We start from the raw sequence: 25,003 nt of genomic DNA, 5'->3' as shown, positions 1-25,003 counted from the left end.
GGGCTACACGATGGATCCTACACACTGTTAGCCAGCAATTCAAAAGAAAAAGCTGTTTGTGGTTTACCCTGTTAGACCCACACTGCTTGGGTTCACTTCCAATTCCCAGCCCATCTTTCATCCATAGATCTGACCAGCAAAAATATCTCAGAGCTTGGGAAGAAGGTCTGCTACTTAATCCATCCTACAGAGAGGAACAGAGATATAGGGAGAGACTCCAGCTCATGGTCTGCTCTGAAATGCCAAGGAGAAGCTGTTACCACACAAATGTAATTCCACTGCCTTGCAAATCCACTCCGTCTATGCAGAATTGAACTGATTTCTCTGCGACAACAGACAGCCCTGAAAATTGCTCTTGGCATTGGGAAAGAAAACTTAGTTTGTCGTCGTGCTGTGCACTAGCACTGACAAAACAGATCCTGCAGGCTAAATGTGACCCACAGCTCCAAGGCCCTGACCCTGCTGCTGCCAGTGGAGCAGGAGAAGGAATCACCAGCAGCTCCACGTGGTTTGGCTGATGGCACAGCCGGGCAACAGCCCCATTCCCTCCCATCCACGCCAGGCAGAGCATCCAGGTCCTTATTCCTGTGACTGCAGTCAGCAAATGAATTCTGAGTACACACAGGGAATGGATGTGCTGAATAAGAAGTGCTATTTTTATCTGAGTTTTCTTGGAGAAACATGCTTTTTTCCCTTTTAAATGACATCTCCAAGGTGACATGGAGTGGCAGATCTGGCAGGACCTGCTGCCACATGCCTGCAGCCACCCCTGGGAATACACCAGATCCAGCCTCACTGCTACACAGGGCTGTGGTCTGGAATGATGTGGGATACCTGTACCCATTGCTTTCACCCCATCACAGCATGTGGCACCACATGGCCTCCTGCCATCAGGACTGGGCTCCTCTGCCCACCACCACGGTCCTCAGCACGGCCAGAACAAACACAACAGGAGGAGGATCATCTTCAGGAAAGAATGCAAGCACATGACAGAACCTGTACAAGGTTGTGCCCTAGGAAAATAAATATCTGGACAAGACCATGCTCATGTTAGGTAAACAAAAAAAAAAGAGCCTTTGCTCACTTTCTCGTTTACAAAGCTCATTAGCAGCGAGACGGGCGAGGGGGTCACTGGAAGTAAAATCATTACTGACACAGATCCCCCAGATGAGAGCACACCAGCTCTCCATCTGAGCTGCCTGCCAGAGCTGCTCAGCTCAGCTCCTCGCTTCCATTATTAAGTTTAAAAAACCAGAATATTTAATAAAGTGTTTCTGTAGAGAGTAAACTGCCCTTTTTGTTATTCCACTCTGTTTTCTCAACAACAGCAGCCTTCTTGTCAGAAACTTCTGTGCCGGGGTGCCGGAGGTGATGCTCTGGGCACAGATGAATCTTAATCCCCCCTGGCTCTTAGAATTACACAGAGAAGCTGCCACCAAAACCTGCTCCCAGAGATGCTCCAGGTACCACACAGTCATGCCTGGATGCATCCAGAGGTGAAATCCAGGACTCCAGCCCCGTGCAGCTGCAGCACCGCCAGCCTGAGGCTGCACAAACAGCTGGTGGCCCAGTGCCACAGAGCACCAAGTGCCATGTCCAAACACCCTAATGACCCCCTTTGTGCCAAGGCATCCTTGCTCCTCACCAAGGAACCTCCTCAGCGTGAGACAAAAACATTAATCCGAGGTACTGCCGAGGTACAACCAAGTGCCAGCACTTTAATGAGCTCCTGACTATGCACTGGCATGTATTTATTTGCTTGTTGGTGCTCAGAAATGATAGCAGTAAACCCCTCTGTGTCCATCTCAGCATATTCTGTGATTCTGTGAGATATATATATATATATATATATATTTGTTTATTCTGCCTTCACCATCTTGGCCCAGGAGGCCCCCACCAAGCAATGTTCCTCAGCAGCAGCAGGACAGAGCATGGCTATAAACTGCCCAGTCTCTGTGGGTGAGATTTATCCCTCCTCTCCCCATATTTTGATCAAATGTGGCCAAAAGCTGGTTGCTAAAGCACTCTCCAGTGCTACTCCTGCCTCACCTCCTCGGGGCAGCGTTGTCCTTGCCACCCCCAGCTGTGAGAGATCCCTTCCAACACCCCACTGTGGGGGAACGTCCTTCTCAGAGGGAAACATTACAACAGTTTTCTGAAATAACAGTCATTATCTTCCCACTCCCCCCCCCCTCCTTTTCCCCTGCTTCTTTTTCCCTTTAAAGATCATCAATCATTATTTTAGCCTTAGAAAAATCAAACCCATCTGTCTTCCAGGCTCCTGAGCACATGCTGAGATGACTTGTGTTCCTCAGCCTAGTCCTCCTGTGACAGAGGGATGGGGGATCTGTGGAGGAGACCAAAGCTCTGGGCAATGAGGCAGCATCTCCTTGCCTCTGGCCACCACACAGCTCCCAGGGACCCTTCTGGGGAAGTCCCTATGTGTATGTCTGCATCTCAGTTCTGAGTGGGATGGATTTGTTTGAAGCAGCTGGGATGCAATGCACACAGATAGAAGTGCTCAGATCTCCTGGAGCAAGGAAATCAGGCCAGTGGAAACCCTTCCAGAAGTCACTGACTGCTAATTTTGAGGTGTTCTGGCATCTCCTGCCCATTGGGACATTTCCCTTCCTAGCCACAGCAGAGGCTGACACCTCCAAAGACCTCCAGGAAACCAGAAATACAACCCCTGCCCCATCTGACATCCAGGGTACAGCCCAGCCACAACACTACACACCAAATCCTATAACCTGACCCAATCCCAAACCCCAACCCAGCTGCGACCACAACACACGAAGCACCCCAGTCTGCTGAGGAGTAGAGGGACAAGGGCTGGTACCAGCCAAGCCCTCAAGAATGCCTCTGAAAAAGCCAACACTGGAGAAAACAGGGCTTTTATCCCCCAAAGCACTTCTTCCCCATGCAGGCAGAGACTTCCAGCCCAGCTCAGTGCTTCCTGAGCTATTCCACTGGCTCTTAAATTCGACCACTTGCCCACATGATGCAAACCCCCTTTGCAGCACTGAAAGCAAAGGCAGGCGGGTGGTGGCTCCCACCTGCTGCCAATACAACCCCAACAGCCTCTGCCACCCTTTCCTCCTCTCCCCTCCTCAAATCCCATTTTAAACACAGGTTATTTACCTGGATAATTGAGATAAATCCAAAACCATAGGCTCCTTGGAGGGGGGCTTGCTGTTGAGCTCAGGGGGCTTCTGCTTCCAAGCACAACGTGCATAAGGAATCTCTCCTGCTCCAGGGAGCCAGGAAAAAATTTAAAAGGATTAGAAGAGACTGGTTTCCTCCTCATCTCCCTCCCTGGTGTGTGCATCTCTGCCATAATTAGCTAGGTGCCTCACAAGGCAGGGACGAATGAGTTTTTATTTTTCCATGAACAATTGTCTGTCAGAAAAATGCAGATTTGATGAAGCTTAAGTGCTTTGTGGGATTCCATCAATTACATCTCAAAACTCATTGGGAAATTAGGAGAGCATTTAATTTCGACAAGGTTGAAATGTTTTGGTTTCCATCGCCTAATTTTGTTTTTGTTTCAGGCTGTACACCGGGATAAAGCAATGTAAAACATAAAGCTCCAGATGATAATGTTGAAATTAAATGTTTCCCCCTCCTTCATACAAGGGAAATGTTTTGAACCAAAATATTCTGGAATTTTCACATATGTGAGGGATTTCTGCACAGCATTTTGTTTGGGGCTGAAAGTGCCAAATGTGCCACTTCCCCACAACAAAAGTTCTCAGCATCACCCACATCATTTCAAAGCATCTCCCCACCATGGTCCTCAAGCCACCCCTGGGTGGAAGGCTGGAAGGAAGAGACCAGAGCAGCAGCACCTGCCCTGATCCTTCATTTCTAATCCCATTTCTCCCCAAAACGGTTACACTCCTAAATTAAGCCATTTCTCTGCCCTGATCCTCAGCAGCTGAGGAACAGCCCAGCATTCTGATGTGGAAGAGAGCAAGAGAAGGATTAGCTCCACACAGGTTGTGCTAAGGCTTATACACCTGTGTGGACTGTGCCAAATTTCTCTTCCTTCTGTGTCTAAAAAGGCTGGGACCAACACAGCACTGGTGTCACCCTGGGCCACAACTCCATTAAGTGACTCTCTGGTAGATGCTTTTCCTGCTGAGCCAGGCAAACTCCCTCCTGCCTGGCAGGCTGACCCCGTCACCGCAGGAACAGCTCACATCGTCCTTGGAGGCAAACTATACTTTTTTCTTGCTCAAATTAGAAATAAATCTCTGCCAGAGGAACCTGAGCCTGTGAGAGAGGAGATCAGCAGTATTTCATATCTGTGCAGAACAGCAGCAGCCACCACCTGGGCTGGGCAGACTCTCCTACTCTTGCTGGCACATCTCCCAAGGTGGGATGGATCCTGGAGCACAGCAATGCTATGAGCCCTTCCACACTGCAAGAGCCCTGGTCTCTGTGGCACTCTCATCTGACTTAAAGAACTAACTCACCAACATCTGCAGGCACCACAGATGTCGCAGAACCATCAGGCCACACCACCTGTCCCAGAAAAGCCACTTGTGCCACAAGGAAACAAGGGGCTAGTTCTGTCACTGTCTTGGCACGGGATCCTGAGCTGCCTTTCTCACCCCCAGCTAGGCAGCTCCTGCCCTCCTCCTTCTCCAGGTCATCCTCACAGTGATGAGACCCCATCCTGAGAGGCACCACGAAGCTCAGACACACACCTTCCCTGCACACCTGTAGCTGCTGCTGCCTCCTCCCACAGTGATGCCGAGGACACCCAACGTGCACCAGGAGAGAACTGACCACCTCCTCACCCAGCTCATGTGCTAAAGCCAAAGCTTCCTTTCCTTGGGGAAAAAAAAATCCTTCAGCCCTCTTATTTTCCTGGGGCTGCAACCCTGCCTTTCCAGGCTTAGAAATGCACAAGGCCATGGGGCAGCAGATGCAAGTGACCCCCCTCCTCTTTGGGTGGACAAGAAGACTGGCACCAGCGAGCAAAATCAAGCTGAGAGACAGGTGGGGAAACCCTGAATTTAAGCCATGATGCAGGTGTTTCCTTCAGTCTCTCAGGGCCAGTTCTCAGGTTTTCATCTCAAATTACAAATCCCCAACACCTGAGTGTCAAGCACTTCCCCCTCCTTCTGCATCCTCCCTGGGGGCTGCGCAGCTACCACCGTGCCAGTAAAAGGGATCAACAACACACAGTCCTTTACAGGCAACAATCTCACTTATTCCTCCAGCACAGTTTCTCCTGGTTTGCTGTGATCCCTGCAAGACTGTATGGAACAGACACTGGACTTGCAGAGCTAAAAGATTCAGAGAAGCTCACTGGGATTTTATTTTCTTGGGCAATGCCCACAGCTTCCACAGATCAAACAGCAATTCTAGGATGCAACAAGGAAAAGGAGCATGGAAATAGGTCTTCTAGAGCTTGGGGATTGTTTGGTTATGTTAAGGCTCAATGGCAAGGCTCCAGTTAGCAATGCCAAGGTCTTACCAAGGTTACAACTCATGCTTCAGCAACCTGGTCTAGTGGGTGGCATCCCCGCCCATGGTACGTATGGGGGTTAGAACTAAATGATCTTTAAAGTCCCTTCCAATCCAAACTATTCAATGATTCTATGATTTAAATTACCCAAATAAAAGGCCTCCGACAAGAAAAGAACGGCAGAAACCCTTTATGCACTCATGCCATCTACTGGGTACACGTAAAACTAACAGAAAATCGTGAGATGAGGGGGGAAAACGGTCCCATGGGAAGTGGAGGATGGCAGCAGGGGAGCTGCCACCCTTCCCGGGGGGACCCCCCTGGAGAGCCTGTGGGGTCTTCCAGGTGATACCTTGAACGCAGGATTTTAAGTGAGCAAAGCAACATCCTGCTTTCTCCTTCCTCAAAGCCCAAGGAGACTTTGCTCAGCCAGATGAGCTGCGAGCAACCCGCCCTCGACATTTCAACCGAGACCTTTTAAGACCAAACAATTAGGTAATGGCAGAGCCCACACCACTAAAAACCCGGAGATAAATGCATCCCAGTCCTCACAGAATTACTGGAAGCTGTATTAAGGGCATGAAGGAACTGGTAACAGATGATGATTATATATAAAAGGAGTAAGAAATCTTGGAGATTTGTGCTGCTCCCTGGTTGAGCCGCTCGGCTCCAGCTCTGTGGTGTATTAATTGCTTACAAGGCTGCATGTATATTTTATGCTTAGTACCTGCCTGGAACATTTGTTGGATTTAGCCTTGATTGATGAACCAGTGATTATATACTTCTGTGGTCCTCAGCAAATTAATAAAGTGTTGACTGGTAAAGATTAACAACATGTCATGATTTGTGAAACTGCGTCCAGAGTAAAGCTGGAGCAGACCTAGTGCTAAAATTAGTAAGCAAATGCTCCCTGAACTCTATAAAAAGGGGAGAGCTTAATTAAATTACATCCCAATATTGCCCATAGCACTTACCAAATTGGCAAATTGAGTTCACAGAAGTTCAGCTTCAAAACTAAATGACATCCCTGCAAATTTGCAGCACATGACCCCACCCCTGCTTGCACTGGAAGCCCAGCTCAATCCGTGAGCAGGACTGGGATGAGGAGGGGATGTATCACCCAGTGCAGGGACAGTGCAGAAGCTGCCACAATTTCACAGGACAGGGCTGCAGTGAGCTCTGGGACTCCAGTCCCATCCCCTGAAACCGCACTCAGTGCCCTCAGCAAGACCCAGGGCTGGGGGCAGTGCTGCCAGCCCCCTGTTAGGCTTTTCCCTGGACAACAGACATGGAGCATAGTCAGAAACACAGGACAGTGCTCTCCAGGCCTTTGCTCTTTGCTGGGGGACCTACAAGCAGGTGATGAGTGTAAAATATTGCACTGGCTTGGGAGAGCTGGATGGAGCACTGTGCCCCTGTGTCAGTCTCATGGGAAGCAGGGAGACAGGGCATGGAGGTGGGATGCAGCAGCCACCCCCACACTCCCTCTGGGAAGCTCAGCTCTGCTGTCCTCAAGCTGAGACTGAAGAGCTGGAGGGGTTTACTCCATGACTGGGAGCTGTGGAAAAGGGCAGAGCAGCCTCATCCTCCTGCAGTAGGGAGGAAAAGGGGCGAAGAGTAAACTGGGGAGAGATGGGAATCTCCACAGCCATCTCCTGTCCCCATGGGATGCACGGACCCAAGAGCCTGGTGTGATGTGTAGGATGGGGGTTCCTGTGGTCCCTGTGTGTAACCTCCCACCCACAGCTTCCAGAGAGTGGATGCACTCCAGGAGAATGCTCCTGCTGCTCCTCTTTTCTCCCTACAGTGTACACAGTCCGTTCCCTTTGCACACAGCCTCAAGTCAGGCATTACAGTGGGGGGATATTTTCCTGGAGTGACACAGTTTTTCCATTTCTGCCTCTCTGCATGCCAGCATGGCGAGCACTAGGCCTGTAATTTATTGACAATTTTTATCTTAATATATCCTGACTTTTTAAAGGAGGCATCTCTTCCCAGCAGCACAGGGCGATCAGAGCCCCGATTGCTTCTGACAGTGCCTGGGAAGCACGCTGGCATTCAGAGCAACACAAAAAAGGGGGGAAAACGCCCCAAAAAACATAATGACAATGGGAAAAGAAAGGAGGAAAGGGAGAGTAGCGGGAAGGGGGAGATGGCACCAGGCGTTGCTGGTGACACATCAGGCTGTTGTGCTAAATGGCCTTAACAAGCAACCGGAGAAGGGGATAATGAAAACGCCTCCCCCCGGGACAGCACGGCTCCAGCCTGACCTTTCCCAGCTGCCGTGTACAAACATCTTCAATAAATAAAGAGACAGTTAACTCCTGCCTCTGCTGAGATGGGAGGGATGGGGCGAGGGGGCTCTGCCTGCAGTGAGACAAGGGAAAGGGACAGAGGGTTTTCGGGGGGTTTTGGAGCAGCAGGCACGTGTTTGAGGGGCTGGTAGGGTGGGTGACAGCTCTTGACCTCCTCAAGGGTCACCACTGCTGCCTGGCAGGCAGGGACTCCTACAACAGACAGAGGAAAAGGGATGCTCCAGGTTTCTTCCAAAGGCTCTGCCCTGTGTCTCTGTGTCACACCAGACTCACACAAAGCTTCACTCACAGAGAAGAGGAGACTTTGCTGTCAAGATGAGATGGGTTAGAGCTGGGCAAGGTGCTGAGCTCTACTGCTCCCACCTGGAAGCACAACAAAACCCCTCTGTGCAAGTGTGGCTGGGAACACCTCTTACCTCCCTGGAGGTGTTCAAGGCCAGGTTGGACAGGGCTCTGAGAAACCTGGTCTAGTGGAGGATGGCCCTGTCCATAGTAGGGGGTTGTAACTTTAAGGTCCCTTCCAACCCAAACCATTCTAGGATTCTATGACTCAGAGTCTCCGCTCAAAACTAATGGTTTAGGGTCTAGGAGGTCTTTTGGAGGGAGGACTGCAAAACTTGGGACTCAGTAGATTGTCTGGCAAGACATGAGCATGTTCAGAAACAAATCAAAACTCTGAGGGTGTCAGAGAGGCCCCAAGAGGAGAGGATGGGGGGATGGATGCTTCATCTTTCTTCCACACTGGGAACCACAAGGCAGGAGAAGAAGCAAGACAGCTTCCCACCTATGCTTGCAGACAAGCAGGAAAACAACCATCAGCCTCAAGGATTTTTCTTTCGCTCATCTGAGCCCCTGGGCTGCTTCCCTGAGGTTGCAAAGGGATTTGTGATTCACTGTGAAGGCCCACCAACAGCACACACATCCCCCTGGCCACATCCCCGAAAGGGAGCAGGTCACATCCCCCTCTGGCTTGTCCCTGGGGCCCAGCAGGCTCAGTACCTACCACACAGCCCGTGGAGTCCACCTTGCGATCCGAAACACACTTGAAGTTGCGGGTGCAGCCGCCGTTGTTGCGGGAACAGTCCCGGACCGGCCCGAAGGAGGAGAGCAAGTCATTGATGGTTTCGAAGTAGGTGGACAGCATCGCTTCTTCCCTTGGAGAGAAAAGGCACCGTTAGGGCTGGCAGGGAGCTGGAGCACATGGCAGGGGCAGGGCCGTCCACAGGGAGCGGCTCTGGCAAAATCCCGGCGCTTGGATTAGCGAAACCGAGCCAAAGGAAGCTTCCCAAGAAAATTAGGGCTTTGTGATGATAATATATAATAAATTTGCTACGTAACTCTGACATTCTTCACAGAATCAACCAGTTATGGGGTTTCAAGGATACTATCTATCAGTTTTATGCAAACTAGCAACTGGGAGACACTTTATTAGTAGGCTGGGGCTGTGTGTGAATCCAGCCCTACACTAGACAACAGCAAATCCAAACCCATAAAACTCTTTCTGAGCTGGGCCAAGCTTCCCTAAAGCATCCAAACCCCATCCATCATCCAGGGACACTGTGAAAGCTGGAAAGGCACATGAAACTTGGCTTCATGTGTGCTGGGATGTGGATGTGGAGGCTCATCCCCGTGCTTTGCTCCAGGGGATGAAGGGCACAGCTCTGCTGCTCTGCTCCAGCCCATGATGTGCAAAGCCCCAGGCACTGCCATGCCATGACACCCCTCTCTTAAGCAAGCAAGAAGCATAAGTGCCTAGGAATAATCCCATGGCCATGTGAAGCCTTGGGAAGCTCCCAGCCCTGCCTCTCTGAGCTGCACACACAGCAGATTTTGTCTGTGACAAAGCATTCAGGCACTTCGCCTTCTGCTGGGTTCCTGCAAAAGGAACACAGATGCTTGTCAAGAGCTTTAAGCATCTCCAAGATATTTTTCATCTTCAAAGCACAGTTTATATATTAACCAATACCTACAACCCATCCTGGGCAACAGACCCTGTCACCCTCTCACTGACAGGAGAGAGACAAAGTGATGTACCCAAGGTCACAGAACAAGTCACTGGTGGTGACAGACTTGACCTGCACAGGCTGTTTATTAGATCTTTACACACAGGAGGCTGCAAATAAACACTGACCCCTCTGACCTTAAAATACTCCCCGAGGCAACGCTGGGAGTCACAGGGTGGTTTATTCCCCTTGAGCATCTCCCCTGCTCACCCATCAGCACAACGACTCAATGCCCGGCGCTAATCTCCCTTTTTTTTTTTTTGGGGAGGGGGGGGGTTAATTTGAAAACCGTCTGCTTGGCAAAGAAACAGCGCTGGAGGAATATTCATCAGCCCTCGAGGGCTGTCTGGAAGCAGCCCTGTGTTATCTATCAGCAGAGGGCCCCTGAGCTCACACATGGTCACACTCACACACACAGCCCTGCCAACACAGAACGCTCGGAAAAATCATGAGTCAGGCATTAAAAAAGAATATAATGAAATTGGCACCAAAATGATGAGATTTTAAAAATAAATCAATTGCTGGGTGGGTTTGTAGCTTGTTGTTGGGTGTTTTTTTCCCCCCTTCCCTAAACGTGCCTTCTGCTTTCTGCTTTTTTTGGAGCCTTTAGGGTATAAGTGAGGTTTTCGCTGCAAGCTTGAGGGCTGGAAACTCCTCAGAGAGCAAACCCAAAGAAATAAAGCCCTAGCGCAGTACTGACGTCATGATTTTGCAGATTCCGGATTTCAAGGGAATCACAGGATTCCAGAAGTTGGGACTTTCAACAAGGAAAATGCCATAAAAACAGCAAGAAACAGTAAATTGGCACGTCCCCATTTGGAAGGAGGGAGTGGGCAGCTTCTCCCCTGCCATGTGTCAGAGTGGGGTTACCCCAGCATCGGGGCAGCCCCGTGCCCACCACGGTGCCACCGGCTGCATCACTGCAAATTCACATCTGTGCTGCCCACTCTCACCCCAATTAATGCTTCCCAATTAACTTTTCCCTCCTAATGATCGTGCTTCTGATATTCCCCCTCTCTTGGCCCATCTCCTAGATTTTCCAGCATATTTGGAGCTGAATCTCCCTCTGTCCTTTCTTGGTCATGTTTCAAATATCTTTAGAGGCCGTTTTCTATTAGCACTCTGTTCCCACCAGGATCTGCAGTTCCTCTGAAGTGAGGGAGTGAGAAAGGCAGAATATATTAGATCAGGGCACACATTTCTGCTGGAGAGATGGGGGGGGGGAGGAAGGGCATATTATTTACTAACAAAAAACACTGCTTATTAATGCAGGGGAAAATTATTTTTAAAAAACCCAAACCAACAAACCATGACAACTCCTCCACCACCCTCCCTGAAAGCTCAGCCCCATCTGGCTCTCTCAAGGGGTCTCTCATCGTGGGTGGACTGCGAGGAGAACCGTGCTCCCACCCTCCCTCCATTTGGCCACAAAACAGCCCTCCTGCAGCTCTCATGTCCTTGGAGAGAGAAGGTGAGGAGCTACAGCTGCTTTGGGTGGTGGAAAGGAGACCCTGGGCTGGGTCCTTGGATGGGGTTGCTCCCAAGAGCCGTAGTGCTGCCAGGAGACGCCGGCTCACCCCGCACAGCGCTGTGCTCCCAGGCTGGGGCTGCCAGGGGCGGCTCATCGTGCTTTAATTAAAATTTGGAAGCACAAACCGACCTTCTGCCCTCGGGAGGGCTGAGGATGAGAACAGGAAACCCGTTCTCCGAAATCACGGCTGGCATAATGGATGACCCCCAACAAAGCACGGGCAGGGGCTGCCGAGCCGGAATGAGCCATTAAGAGTATTAAAATATTAACCTCGCTGGATGGTTGGACAGCAGAGCCAGAGGGAAGTGTTCGAGTGTCACCTGTGAGAGGAGTGGGGTGACGGTGCTGCTGGCAGATGGAGGGAGGTTGATCAGCAGGACTGTTTCCGTAGTGGCTGTCGTTGGATTAGAGGAGCATCACATCAACACAGAGCCCTGACAGAGGGATGTCAGCACATGAGAGGCTTGCTCCGAGCATCTGGGAGCAAACTTTGCTTTTGTCTGCCTCTGGAGGGGCTGGAGGATGAAGGTCCACTGCAGGCAGGCGCTGTCAAGCCCTTGGCACTGTACCCTCAGCGGCTCCTTTTAATTTTGGGAGTGAAGCACAATCATTAATTACCTGCCTCCCGCAGCGACACGTGGCTCAAAGCAGATGACTTTCCACCCGTGCAGCTCCAGCAGTGACCCCTGCCTGTCCCTCCCTGCCTGCTGTATGGGACTCCTGTTCTCAAATCCCAGAGTCAGCCCTGGAGAGAAGGCAGTGCTGACAAGGCAGGGGACACTTGAGGAGCGGTGGCAGCATCTGGCCACCACTGCACGGAGCCCGCTGGGGACAGCCATCCCCACCACGGCCCGGGTGCCAGATCAGACCAGCCCTGATGGATGAATCACTTTCCCTGCAGCAACAAGCTGCCTGCAAAAGAACAGCTCTTTCCTCTTGTTCTCCATCTATCCGTGTTGGATTTCACTGACTAAGCCCCAGATCCGTTCTGACAGGGCAGGAGGGAGAAGATGAGCTCTGCAGTCCCTCTGTGCCCGGAGCACACCACAGAGGCAGGGGAAGCTGCCGGTGGCCCCAGCTGGACCCAGGTGTCAAAACCACAGGGAGCAGGCAGAGCTCAGCACCTGGTGCACTCAGAGGAAGGGGCAATTCCTCACCACCCTGAAGGAGATGCCAGGTCCTGCCAAAAAAGGCATTTTGGAGCGAGTGACCTAATTTCAGATGCCAGATTCTGTCCACAAGTGCATGCACATCTATGAACATATGCATATTCTCTTTAACTCTCCAGCCTTCCCAAAGATGCACACAGACACCCAAATGATAGTTATAAATGAAACACACTGCCCTCCACACCAGAACCCACTGATTACACACCCAGCATCAGTAAACTCCAGTTTTCTACCAACTTCTCATGCCACAAATGTGCAGCGTGGTGCAGCACAGCAGGGCTCCCTTCCTGACCCTGCACAGCTGCAGACCATGGCATTCATCCTCACCCAGCCCTGTGCCACCTCCCATCACCCACACTTGCCTTGATTCTCTCAAAAACACTTTTCTCCACCCTCCCTCTTTGTTCCAGGTCTCATTAATGAAGCACATTCACTGAAAAATTCCACCGGGGGTTATTTATTCATGAAATACCAACACCATGCAATTCTCAAAGCCTCCAAAGCACTCATCTCAGAGTAAGCTCTGGAGCTTTGCAGTGGCTCTTCTCTCCAGCTCATCCTGAAGGGGATTAGTGGGTGTTATCCAACTCCACTGCCCCTTTTTATTGCCTGATAATGGTTAAAGACTTCAGTGTCTTACAAAGTTCACCATCGCTGAGGACACAGAAAAGGATGTGAGCTGGGGACTAAGCCAGTGCCATCTGCTCCTTGAGCTGGGTTTGGCGAGGGATCAGAGTGGGAGTTTTGAGTTCATGAGTTTCTAGAGACAAGGCCCACGAGCAGCAAAGGGCATGATGAAGCTCTGCCACCTGCAGAGCCTTCAGCTACTGCAGAGCCACCCCTTCCTCAGGGGGTTTCCCGTCTCAGGACCCTCTGTGTCTCACAAACATTAATTCATACCCACAGCTTCTGTACACTGGGGATTATTTTCCTCACATTTAACAAAGGCGGCCAAGGCAAAAAGAGCTCAAGATGAAAACTGCTCACCGCTGCTGGATGGCCAACTGGAGATGGTTTCCAAGTTATTTTTAGTGCTTTTAGCACTTCTCACACTCACACAATTCCAGCTGCACCACAGGCTCAGCTGTTCTATACTGCGGGGCCACCCAGTAAACACCCAGATTATGATGAACGAGCAATAAATGATCACCTGAGAAAAGGGGTCTTCAATTTAAATGCAACAGATTGTGGGTTTTTCCTGGGATTTAAACCCTTTTCATTTTTATTCTGCCTGCAGCAAGAGACCATTCTCTCTACAGCCCTGTCCTGCCCCCACTACACCATTTGATCATCGAATCACAGAATGGTTTGGGTTGGAAGGCGCCTTATAAATCATCTCATTCCACCCTCTGCCATGGGCAGGGACACCTTCCACTAGCCCAGGTTGCTCCAAGCCCCATCCAACCTGGACTTGAGCACTTCCAGGGATGGGGCAGCCACAGCTTTTCTGGGCAACCTGTGCCAGGGCCTCCCCACCCTCACAGGGAAGAATTTCTTCCTAATATCCACATCTGTGGTGAATACAGCAACCATCTCCTGCAGCACTGAACCATGAACCAAGCAAATCCATCCTCACACTGAACAAGCTGGGATGCTCTGGAAAGGTTAATCTCCAGCCCCAGCACTGAAGGGCCTCATGAGGTGGTGGCAGCTCCTTATTAGGGGATTTCACAGTCTGAAACTTTGGCTTGGAAACTGAAGCTCCCATCTTCAGCCAGCCTTCCCAGCGCAGCCCCTCCAGATGTGTGTGTGTGCAGCAGATTTATTATTTTATGAAGGAAAAAAAAGTGATTTTCTGCCCAGTACACCCACAGCCACTTTTCAGCCACTGTAATAGCGCTGGAAGGCTTCAAGAAAAACCATCATCCAGGTCCTCAACTGGGAGAAATCATCCTCACTTGAGTGACGCTGGAGAAGGCATTTCAACGGAGCTACGCTGACATTCCACAGCTGATGAGCTGCTTGCTACAAATTTTCTGGGTAGTCTCACTTCTTGTGGCAGTACTATCATAAACACTTGCAAAAACGCTCTCCCAAAAAACCTTGAGGTTGAAAGTGTGGAAAATTCCCTACCAAGCTTCAGTAATTTGCTGGAGGTTCAATAAAACCATCACTCCGCCAGAGCGTTTTGAAGCTCATCTCGGCAACCAGAAGGGCCAGGAATTTAATTACAGCAAAGCAAAGCAAAAACAAGCTCACTGGAATAAAAGCCAGCACATCCCAAGGGATGCTGAGGTTCACCAGGACCACCCCTCTACCCTTTTGCAGCCCCCTCAGAGCCAGCACAGCTCTGCCATGCGAAGGATCAGGATGTCACAGATGAGTTAAACAAGACACTGTTAATTCTGAGCATTTTCTCATGTTACAGGGAAGATTGTGGTTGTGGCTTCAACCCTGTACGAGCCAAAGGAAATGCAGGCGGTGCTGGCTCAGTCTCCCAGGCAACCTCAGTGCCAGGAGGGTTAGGAAAAAGCACATGAGCCTCAACAGGGATGGCAAAGCACGGCCAGTAAAGCGTGCTGGAAATTACATGTGTCAGCACCCGCTTCACTGTGGCTTGTAATCAACCCCAGGTTCAGCAGATTGCATTTCCTTCAACAGCAAAATGCAGCATGGGAAGGGATGGGATGGGCCAGGGGTTTGGAGCACAGCAAGTGCTCTCAGTGGGACAGAAATCTCACACTTAACACCTGGGGACACCAGCTGGGAGGAGAAACAGCACTGCCAAGCATCGTGTCCCACCTGGCCACCCCAGAAGCTGCAAGGGGCACTGCAAAGCTGGTGAGACACCAAGGCCCACCAGGCATCCCACAAACAGAGCCACGGCCACACAGCACGGGTACTCACTGGTCTGTGCACACAGAAAAGGTGTCATAAAGGAAATTACAAAGGTTGCAATGTCACATACTCAAAACTTAAGAAAATGTGAGAATTAAGGCTGCCAGGGCAACCTGGTAATTATGCCTTTGATGAAAGTGTTGACTCCAAGACCACATACAAGAGGGTTATCCAAAGGATTTTTCTCTCCCCAAATGCCAAAGGTGATGGTGCCAGGCTGCAGCCAGGTGCCCCTGGATGCCTGAAACAGTCCAGAGCTCAGTTTAGGCATCCCAAAACCCACCGTCAGGTACCTACAAACATCTGCAGCTTCTCAGCCCCCCACAAACAACTTCATTTGCAGCTTCTCAGCATCTTGTTTTCTCTTCCTTGGAGGACACATAGCTCCTACTTTATTGTACTCTATCCAGGCGCTGTTCTGCATGCACAATTACTCAGCTCCTCACGGCTTGCTTATGCTTTGCTCAACTCCAAGAAGCAGCAGTATTTCACGACAAATAAAGTGATTAAGTTCCCAATCTCCCTGTTATCATCCCCATTTTACAGACGGGGAGCCAAGGCACAGACACGGTGATGTAAAAAACATCCACTACCTCCCATGCACCAAATCTGAGACGCTTAGACGTGATTTTTCAGAGTGCTTAGCATTAAATGACACTTTCCCTGCTCAAAGCACAGCTCTACATTGACTTTGCTCCAAGTTTTTACAGCTTCACATTAATGCAGATCATTCCCAGAGCAGGTTCATCGGCTGTGCTGAGCGAGGCAAAGGTGAAAAACTCGGATGTGATCGTGCCATTAAAGATGACTCCATAATGCATATGCACAGAGGGGCTGCCTGAAGGCTGCACAGCAAACCCACCCTGGCACCTCCCAGCTCTGGAGTTTTGCAAAACTTGATAACATTTGCGAAAGAGGAGCCTAATGGGGGTTTTATTCTGGGCAGGGAGGAAGGGGAAGGTGTTCAGTGTGGAAAAAGAGGACATCTTGCAGCTGCAGGACGCAGCATCACTCAGCCTTTGGTGGGCAGAGCTTTCCCTGGGGCAAAATCACTCCCACCTGCCTGCTCACTGCTCTCTCCCCCTCTTGTGTAGCACTTTCTTCTCCCCTGTTCTCCCCGTTCCCCTTCCCTGCCAGGCCCAAACTCTTTTTGTTTTTGGCCAGCTGCTGTCTCCCTCACCAGTGCTTCGGAGCAGGGGTGTTCATCCGTGCTTGGGCACGGACAATCGCTGCCGGCTCTCGCTGCTACAATCAAACAAGACTTCACGCTGTGTGCAGCCATTCAAGTTTTTCAAAAGCACTTTGGAGTCGGCCAAATTAAGGCGGTTCTTCGCCCGTAAAAGAGAGGGACCCTCCGCAAAATGTCTGCCTCAATCCCCTGCGAGAGTTTTGCCTGGGGGAGAAAAAGAAATCTTAGAAAAACAAGCACTGAAGCAAAAGCCCAGACGGAAGGTCTGAGAGCTCTCATCCTAAATTATTAAAGGCTGAAAACATCGTGAGATGGGTCAGACCACCCCAGTACCAGACAGTGATTGCAGCCCTTGTCTGGGCTGGTTCAAACACGACATAGAGTCACACAGATTTTCTGTGGCTGGAAAAATACGCTAAAAAATAACAATAAAATGCCATGAATCTCACTGCTGTGATGAGCTCTGGGCATCTCCTCATCATCACACCTGTACCCACTCCCAACATGGACACAATCACATGTCAGAGGGGAACGGAGCATCCACCCACCTTCCCCTGGTCTTTGCCCTTCCAAGTAATCAGCCACCAGCAAAACAAGATTTCAAGTCCTGCTTGTTCAGCATCCCAAAGAGATGAGCTGAAGGGTTTTCCCATTTAAAACTGACATATAATCTAGCCTAAATGAAAGTTTGGCTGTGGCAGTTTCCATCTCTCCACGCTACTTTCCTGGCCTAGAAATTGGGAATTCTTTTGCTGGTGGGAACCCAGCGGGGACAGAGGGGAGGTGGAACAACCCCAGACCATGTGCTGGCTCCATGCCCTGCTCCTGTGCCCTGTGGTTGCACAGTCCCCCAGCCCCACAGAAGCAGAGGACGTGTCCTACACTGCCCCATGGGTGCTGGGGACGGACCTGGTACAGAGTATGGCATGGGGGGCTTTGGTCATCCCGAGAATTTTGCAATGACAACCTGGAAAATGCCATCTTGGGGCTCAGACTTCACCCTCTGCTTAGGCACAAATGAGTCACTGGGGTTTTTCCTGCTCTTTTGCAGCCTTCCAGGGTATTTTGGGCAAGTTTTCCTTTCTAATCAGTTCTTTCAAATCTGACTTTGGAGCAATTCATGAGGATCACTTGGAAATGTCGGACTTTGCAGGCAGACTGGGAGAGGGAAGGGGTCACTCTTCAGTCCATTGTTTGCCTGTGCCCAGGCACCAGGACCAGCCACAGCCCATTCTCAACCCCTCTCACTGCCCAGCAACTGGGGGGTCTCCAATGCACAAATAAAAGTGCCAAGATGTGGTGGTGATAAGCACTTCAGGAACACCAACAGAATTAGATCAGATAAACAGGAACCAGCCAGGGCTGCTGGATCAGATATCCATGCCCTGATTTTTCACAGATGTTCTATTGATCTGCTGGGAACAGACAAGTGTTCCTGTCAGAGTTCCTTGGAAACTGGGTGCCATGGATCAGCCATCTCCACACAGGGATATGCACTGGGACTGCAGATCCTGATGGGATGCTGGCTGCAGGCAGGACAGCCCATGGAGGAAACAGCCCCTGCAGACCACTCAGCATCCTAACATAGCTCCAGGAGCAACCCCAGGCTCTGCAATAAAGCTCCATCCAGCTGACCTCCCTCTGAAAGCCATATTCCTAAGTGACCTTCACCAACCTCTCTGCATCCCAGGGATCACCAGATTCCAACCTGGGGAGCTGGGGATGTTGCTCCCAGCCGTGGTACTGGGTGAGGAAGCATCCCATGCCATGGGAGTACTCCTGGCTTCACAGAGAGAGAGGTGAGAGGCCGTGAGAGAAGCAAAACTAGAGCTTTTTTGAGAAACAAACCCATGAGCTGTATTTTAGAAAACATCACACACCTGGGTCACTTACTAGGGATGCATTTATGCATATGTATACATATATGCATAGTTTTGCTGCTATATATAGCACCTTCCATCAGCAACACTCACTGGCTCCAAGAAAGCCAGGTGAATGTCCGCAGACAGAGGAACTGAGGCACAACCAGATTATTTACAGCTCATTTCCAGAAGTACTCTCTGAAGTTAGAATCCAATTAATTTTATACCTGGGGGGAGATTTGCATAGGGATTTTCCATCCATATGGGCAGGTTTTTCAAAAGGACTTGGCACTTCCCTAGGCACCCAATGCAGACTGTGTTTTCCAAGGTGCCCAGCATCCATTAGCAGCTCCTTGGAGTACAGCTGGATTTGTCACCAGGGCAGCACTCTCCTCTGTAAGCCAACAGTCATCAAGACCTTCTGAAGACACCACCTTCATGGGTCTGGTCTCCAAAGGTGAGCAACACCCCAATCTGCTGCTGTCTTTGACAGGGACCCATCTCACCCCTGCATGGAGATGTGGGAGCCTCAGAGCAAAGAATTTCCTACCATGGAGAAAAAGAGGGGTTTCTGCTGGTTTAAATCCCCTGAGCAAGCTCAGCCCAGGATCAGAGAGACACCACCACTGGCACAGGGAAGTGATGGACATCAGTGGCTGGGGAAGGCCTGGACAACACCTCAAGAGATCACCTTGGGTGTGATCTAAAACCACACCCACACTGCCAAAAGGGTTGGTCTTCTACCTCCCCTGCAAAGATGTGCCACTGTGGTACAGGCACTGCCTGGACAGACCTCAAAGCAGCCACACTCTGTCCCCAGTCTCCAGACCCTTTGGGGCAGAGGCTGTATTTATCCCTGCACTTGCTCTTCTGTGCTCTTCAGTGAACCTTTCCTGATCTGTAGTGTCACAAATACCCCGTGAGAGAGGTGAACCAGCCTTTTGCCATCCCACATCCCAGCCCCAGCACAAACCAGACCGTGGAGCCCACGGCGTTGTGCCTGAAAAACTCTGATCCAGGCAATGGCTGCAAAGCATCACCTTTGCACTTCTGAGGAAGACACAGAACTCCAAAGGCACATGAAAGCCCCAGAGGCCAGCATTTCCCAAACAAACAGCCCTCATCAGGAGGGCACAGGCAGCCCTGGCTGCAGCCTGTAATGAGCTGACCTGCAGGCTTCCTCCCAGCTCTCCAGCTCGTGGGGTAATTGCTACACATTTTTAGCCTTGCCTGCAGCCATATCATATAGTGAAGGCTGCCAAGCTGTGTCCAGGGCCAGGTGTGTTCAGGAAAAAAGGATAATCAGCGTTTTAAAAAAAAAATAAAACAGGAGAAAAATCTGAGGCTGAACTCTGCTGCATCCGGTTTTGTTCCGGCTGAACCAAATTGGCTGCCATCGAAGCAAATGGCAGATGAAGAAAACATTGACTTTCTGCTTGGGTCAATAAACAAGATAAATTGAGTGGGGAGTTGGATGTGGAACAGGGACATCATCATTTACCAGAGGAAGAGAGAGGGTTAAAGGCAGAGAGGCTGAAGAAGGGCACACGCTGTAGCTCATGTAAGGGTGTTTCACTGGGGAGCTCAGCCTTGGGAGGGAGGGATCGTGCCAGCTCCACCAAGGCTTGGGACTTGGTTTGCTGTGCTTAAAACAGAAGACCCCAGACCCAAATCCTGCGATGAGACAATGGGGGATTGCATTCCTGCAGCTGTGGGTCTGCTGGTGCCAAGGGTGTTTTCCCTGGAGCCATTGCACAGCCTGCACAGAGCTGACACCGGTCTGCTGCTGGTCCAGAAGCGGCCACAGCAACCCTGCCCCAGGTCTGAGAGAGGCCAATGATGGGATTCAGCTCACCCATCCCAAAGTAATCCAAGATATGCATAGGATTGGTCACTTTGGGCTCCTCCAAACTCACCAGGAGAAATCGAGTCATTTATGGATGACCCCCCTGCCCTAAGGCAGTCAAGGATAGAAAAACAGCTGATCCATGCCCTGAGCTCCACTGACCAGATCTCCAAAGATCAGAGAAGGCAGCCTCAGGGACTAGCTTAGATACAGACCTAGGGATGATCTAAGTACTCCTAAGCACAGTCAAATCAGTCCCAGCCTACAGCCCCTGGAACTACTTGCAATAGGAGAGAAGGGGGAACCTGTTATTAGTCTTTCTGAGGAAGAGGAAGCATCAGACAACTAAAACACCCCTTGGGAGAGATATCAGAGGCCTTTAGAAGAGCTGTGCAATGTCAGAGGTTGCAAGGGATGCATCAGGGGCCCAATCTCACAGGCAATGACAGGAGCAGCAGGCAGGTGTGCATGTGATGGGAGCATTCCTGCCCTCAGGACAACCAGATCTCAGCCATCAGGTTCCTTTCAGTCACCACAGTGTGTCACGGTGAAGGATATGAGGTTTGAACCACAATTCACAGCAGAGCAGGACGTGGTCGTCGCCATTCCTGCCTGATTAGATCTGTCAGAACCCATCAGTGGGAAGTTTGCCTGGGAACCCTCTCTCCAGCTGCACATTTAGCAACAGGAGATTGATGAGACGAGAAAAAAAGGGTAAGAAAGAAAGACAGGAGCAGCGTTTGCACATTGCAGGACCACCCTCCTTCTCCTGCCCATCATACTTCACTCACCACCTTTATTTCAGTGTCTGTCTTAATTAAGAAGACTAAATGGAAAAGCTTCCATGCTAATCCAAGGTCTGCCTCGAGGGGCTGAGCAGGATGCCCAAAATAGAATTTGCTTCCTCTGAAAGACCTCAGAGACAGCCATGCAGAGACATGTCCCTCCATGGTCCCACCATGAACCCCACAAACCACCAGGGAGCAGGGAGCAGTGGATGAAGATCTGATGGATGCCAGGAGCATCGTTCAGAGCCCATGGCAGCTGGTGCCTCTGGGCAGAGAGGGGAGCTGTGAGCATCAGGGGGGCTCTTGGAGGCCAGCCACTGTGTGCAAGGAGAGGTGAAGGTTACCCAAAGCCTCTCCAGTACATGCTCTCCCAAAATACAAGCCAAGACTCCTCTTTGATTACATACACAAGGGCCAAAACATTGATCTTTCAGCCAATAAGCAGCAGCAGAAGCAAACATCTGCAAATGTGACCCTTGGAAAAAGAGTCAAGCTGGAGATTTTGGAGGCAGAGAGGCAAACCTGGGGATTTCTGAGCAGGAAAACAGTCAGTGATTGTATTTTTAGCACTTCACCCAAACAGGCTTCTCCAGACACATTAGCAAAAAGTGGGGATCACAGCAAAGACTGAGCTTAACATGTTTCTCCAAGTTTTACTCCCAGTGGAAGGAGCACTGCAGAGCTGGAACTCTGCCCGGTCGCTGGCCCGAGGGCAAGGAACTTGCTTTCGGCATTTGGACTAATTCAAATTAGGAGACTCACATTTGACTTCAGCAATATTCACCTCTATCTATCCAAAACCAAACTGGGCGTAAAGAAATGCAAACGACCTCAGGACTCCTGAGGGTCTGCCCCTGCCACAGGAGAGCATTCCCAAGAATAAAGCTCCCAAGCAGGAGCTGGCATTTTGGGATCGGCTGCAGACTGGGATGGTGAAATACTGTCTGACTGTGGGCAGGCTGCAGGAAGTGACAGTGCTCCAGCCTCCTCATCTGTAAAACAGGGACAACAACAGCTACCTGCCTCCCACCGTGCCACGCAGTTAATTAATGCTCCTTTGAGTTGTGAAGATTAAAAGCAGCGTATAACTGCAAAATAGCAGTTTATTATTATTATGAATGAAGCCTCCACTTGTTCCATCAGTGCCCCTTAAAGCAGTGCTGCTGCAGACACTGTGAATTGCTCCCAGCAGCTCTACTACTGCTGGCATTTGCAGGGGTTTGACTGTAGACCTCCAAGTAAGAGCTTTGAACGTGTTAGGGAAGAAGAAAGAGAGGGAGAACAAATAGAAATTCCACCACATTTTGTGTTTCACACTTGGAGACGATGCTCCCACCCTCCTGGGGGCTGGAATAAAACAAACCTCAGACAACAGCATCTCTTCACCTCCTGTTCTCATCTGTGCTTTACCTTCACAGGCTGCCACAGCCCTCCCTGGGGAAGGTTGTACTGCAAGGGCACAGAAACACCAAACTGGGATCACAAGTCGGCTTTGGGAAGGGATTAAGATATTGACTCTACGCCCCACAGGGATCAGTCCCACCAACAGGCACACCCAGGTGGGAGAGGTTTAGCACAAGAAGCAATGGGGGCAGACCAACATGCTCAAACTATGCGGGGGCACGGACAGACCCCCTGTTCCAGCTGTGCCCAGCTGCTGGCAACACCCAAATCGTGTCCTGTTCTCCCAGGTGGCATGGTGGGAGGGGCCATATGAGCCCTCCTCACACATTCCCCCACTCTGGGGCCTCTCTGTCCCCTGCAAACCCTCCTTACCCTTAGTCAATGCCATGAGCATCAGAGCTGGTGCAGCAGCTTCCCAGTGCCCACCACAACCCCCGAGCCATTCCCCAGCTCAGTCCTTGTCCTGCCACAGATGGTTTTGAGTTGGTAACACCAGATTAACATGCAGGAAAAGAAAGTTCAGATCCTGGCTTGAGTACCTCAGGCAAGTCACCTTTTTCTACCTATGTTTTGCTCTCCCTTGCATCTCTTCAGCCTGAGGCAGAAACCCCACCTTTGACAACTCCACAGCACCTGGCACTCTTATTTCCTGACCCTGCAGCACCCTCTCCATGCCCTCTCCAGGCTGTGCAATACTGACCTGGAGGAGCAGCTTGTGGCTCTCCATGCCCCCAGCACTGCTGCTCCCCCTCTCCAGGCCCCTCCAGCACTCCTGGCTGAAGGACTCAGATGCCTGCAGCACACGGTGGCCGTGCCGCTCCCGATAGGCACCTTTCATGTTTAATTCAGTGGCTGGTTTAGTTAATCTATTTTTTAATAATTCATCCCTTCCATCTTAATTTTGGTAGTTGTTGAAAATCCCTAATAAAACATTTAGGGGCTCTTTTACTGGAGCAATGGCATGATTTACTTGACAGAATCCAGTCTTTGATGTCCTATCTTAATTCCCTGCCTCCCACCGTGCCTCAATCCTGTTTATCGCTGTGCCGGAGGTAAGAGGTTCTCGTCGAGTTTTGTAGCACTTAGAGGCTTGGTCAGCGTTAATAATTCAGCTGCCCCGCTCAGCACAGACAAATCATGTAGCAAACCAGCCTCTTCCTTTTATTAACAACTCCTTCTGCCACCACGGATCCGGGCATGGGCCGGGATGTGGAGCAGAGGGACCAGGCTGAGCATCCCGACTAACACGGGGCAGAAGCACGAGCAGCACATCACAGGTGCCAACTACATTGTTGGAAGAATATACACCCTTTTACAACGCTTGTATTTCATCCTCTACAGCCCGAATGGGGAAACATGCTGGGTCTTTGCATCTGTAATTGGGGAAGAACAGATGGTGGAGGCACAGTTGGAAGTAATACGGCCATTAAAATAATCTATACGGCTTGTAATTCTCCATCATGTGGAGAAAGAGGAGGGCTCGCCTTCACCCAAGTGCCCACATGGGTTGTGCCCACCCAGACACAGGGGTTTTTTTGCAGTTGTTGGGATATTGAGGTGTCCTGGTGGGTTTGATGGGTTTTACCATTTCCCTTCTCCTGGGATTCTCCTCTTGAGAAGCCACCAGCTGAATCAGAGACGCTTCCACTGGGTGGTTATTAGACTCCCACATGCCACATGGGGCACATTTTCTCCCCATGTCACCCAGTTAAAGCAACTGTAAGTTCTACATCTGTCTTAATGACAGGAGAAGAGCAGCAGAAAGCCCCAAGCACTTCAGGCAGATCAGGATGTCTCTGTAGTTAAATTTCAAATGGGGATGATGGGAGAAAGAATTATGGAAAAACCCTCCTGTTGATTCATGAAAATTGAAACCTCTGTGGAGAATACACAGGCTTTGCCATCCCCTTTATCACCTACAGATCTTGAGTATGAGAAAATGTAAAACCAGAGTAAGAAAATTGCCCAGAAAAGCCCAAACATTCAACCAATATATGGAAATTCATGTCCTTGCTCTGCATGATATAGGTCATGGTTTCAGAGACATCTACACCCTCCAAACACCCCAACCACCACATTCCTTGGTACCTCTTGATGGGTGAGGTACAAAATGGAGAAAATGTCTGAAATCACAAAAAAAACCACATTGGAAGGTGTAATCCCTTCCCACTCAGACCTAAAGGCCCACATTCCCATCCTGACTCTTGGAGGGGAGAAGGAAAGGGAATCACAGCACCCTGCTTCCCACCAACACTTCCCCAGGCCGGACACAATGATTTTCTCGGGCAGAAACCTCTCCAATGGGCTTAAAATCCTCACTGTGATCACGGAAGCGAGTACCTCTCCAAATCCTTACTCTGTGCCTGGAACGCAGGGGAGCCAGCAGGACGTTACCTTGGCAGCTGTCTTTGCTTTATGGAACTGTAAATATATTTTTTTAATAGGTTGGCGGCAAGAAAGATGTGTTTCCAGGCTCAACAATGTCCAAAATTAACTGCAATTCATTTCAAAAGGGGTGAAGGGGCGGAGGAAGGGGGAATGCAAGCCTGAGACCCGCAGAATATAAAAGCCTTGAAAGA

The 25,003-nt window shown here is 50.4% G+C and overlaps 1 protein-coding gene across 1 annotated transcript in view; it reads right to left on the bottom strand.

Annotated features, from left to right (window-relative positions):
• LOC116797283 (astrotactin-2-like) overlaps window positions 1–25,003 on the bottom strand; it is a 191,255-nt gene that overhangs the window by 7,154 nt on the left and 159,098 nt on the right. Inside the window, exons 12-13 of the mRNA XM_032708670.1 lie at window positions 9,651–9,669; window positions 8,798–8,948 (exon numbers count right to left, since the gene is read on the bottom strand). Coding sequence (XP_032564561.1) covers window positions 8,798–8,948; window positions 9,651–9,669 — 170 coding nt within the window. The remainder of the gene's footprint in view (window positions 1–8,797; window positions 8,949–9,650; window positions 9,670–25,003) is intronic.

This window comes from Chiroxiphia lanceolata, chromosome 21 (genome assembly GCF_009829145.1).
Source record: "Chiroxiphia lanceolata isolate bChiLan1 chromosome 21, bChiLan1.pri, whole genome shotgun sequence".
NCBI classification, from domain to species: domain Eukaryota; kingdom Metazoa; phylum Chordata; class Aves; order Passeriformes; family Pipridae; genus Chiroxiphia; species Chiroxiphia lanceolata.
The sequence above is the reverse complement of the archived record's forward strand: the minus strand, read 5'-3'. Positions and strand labels throughout refer to the sequence as shown.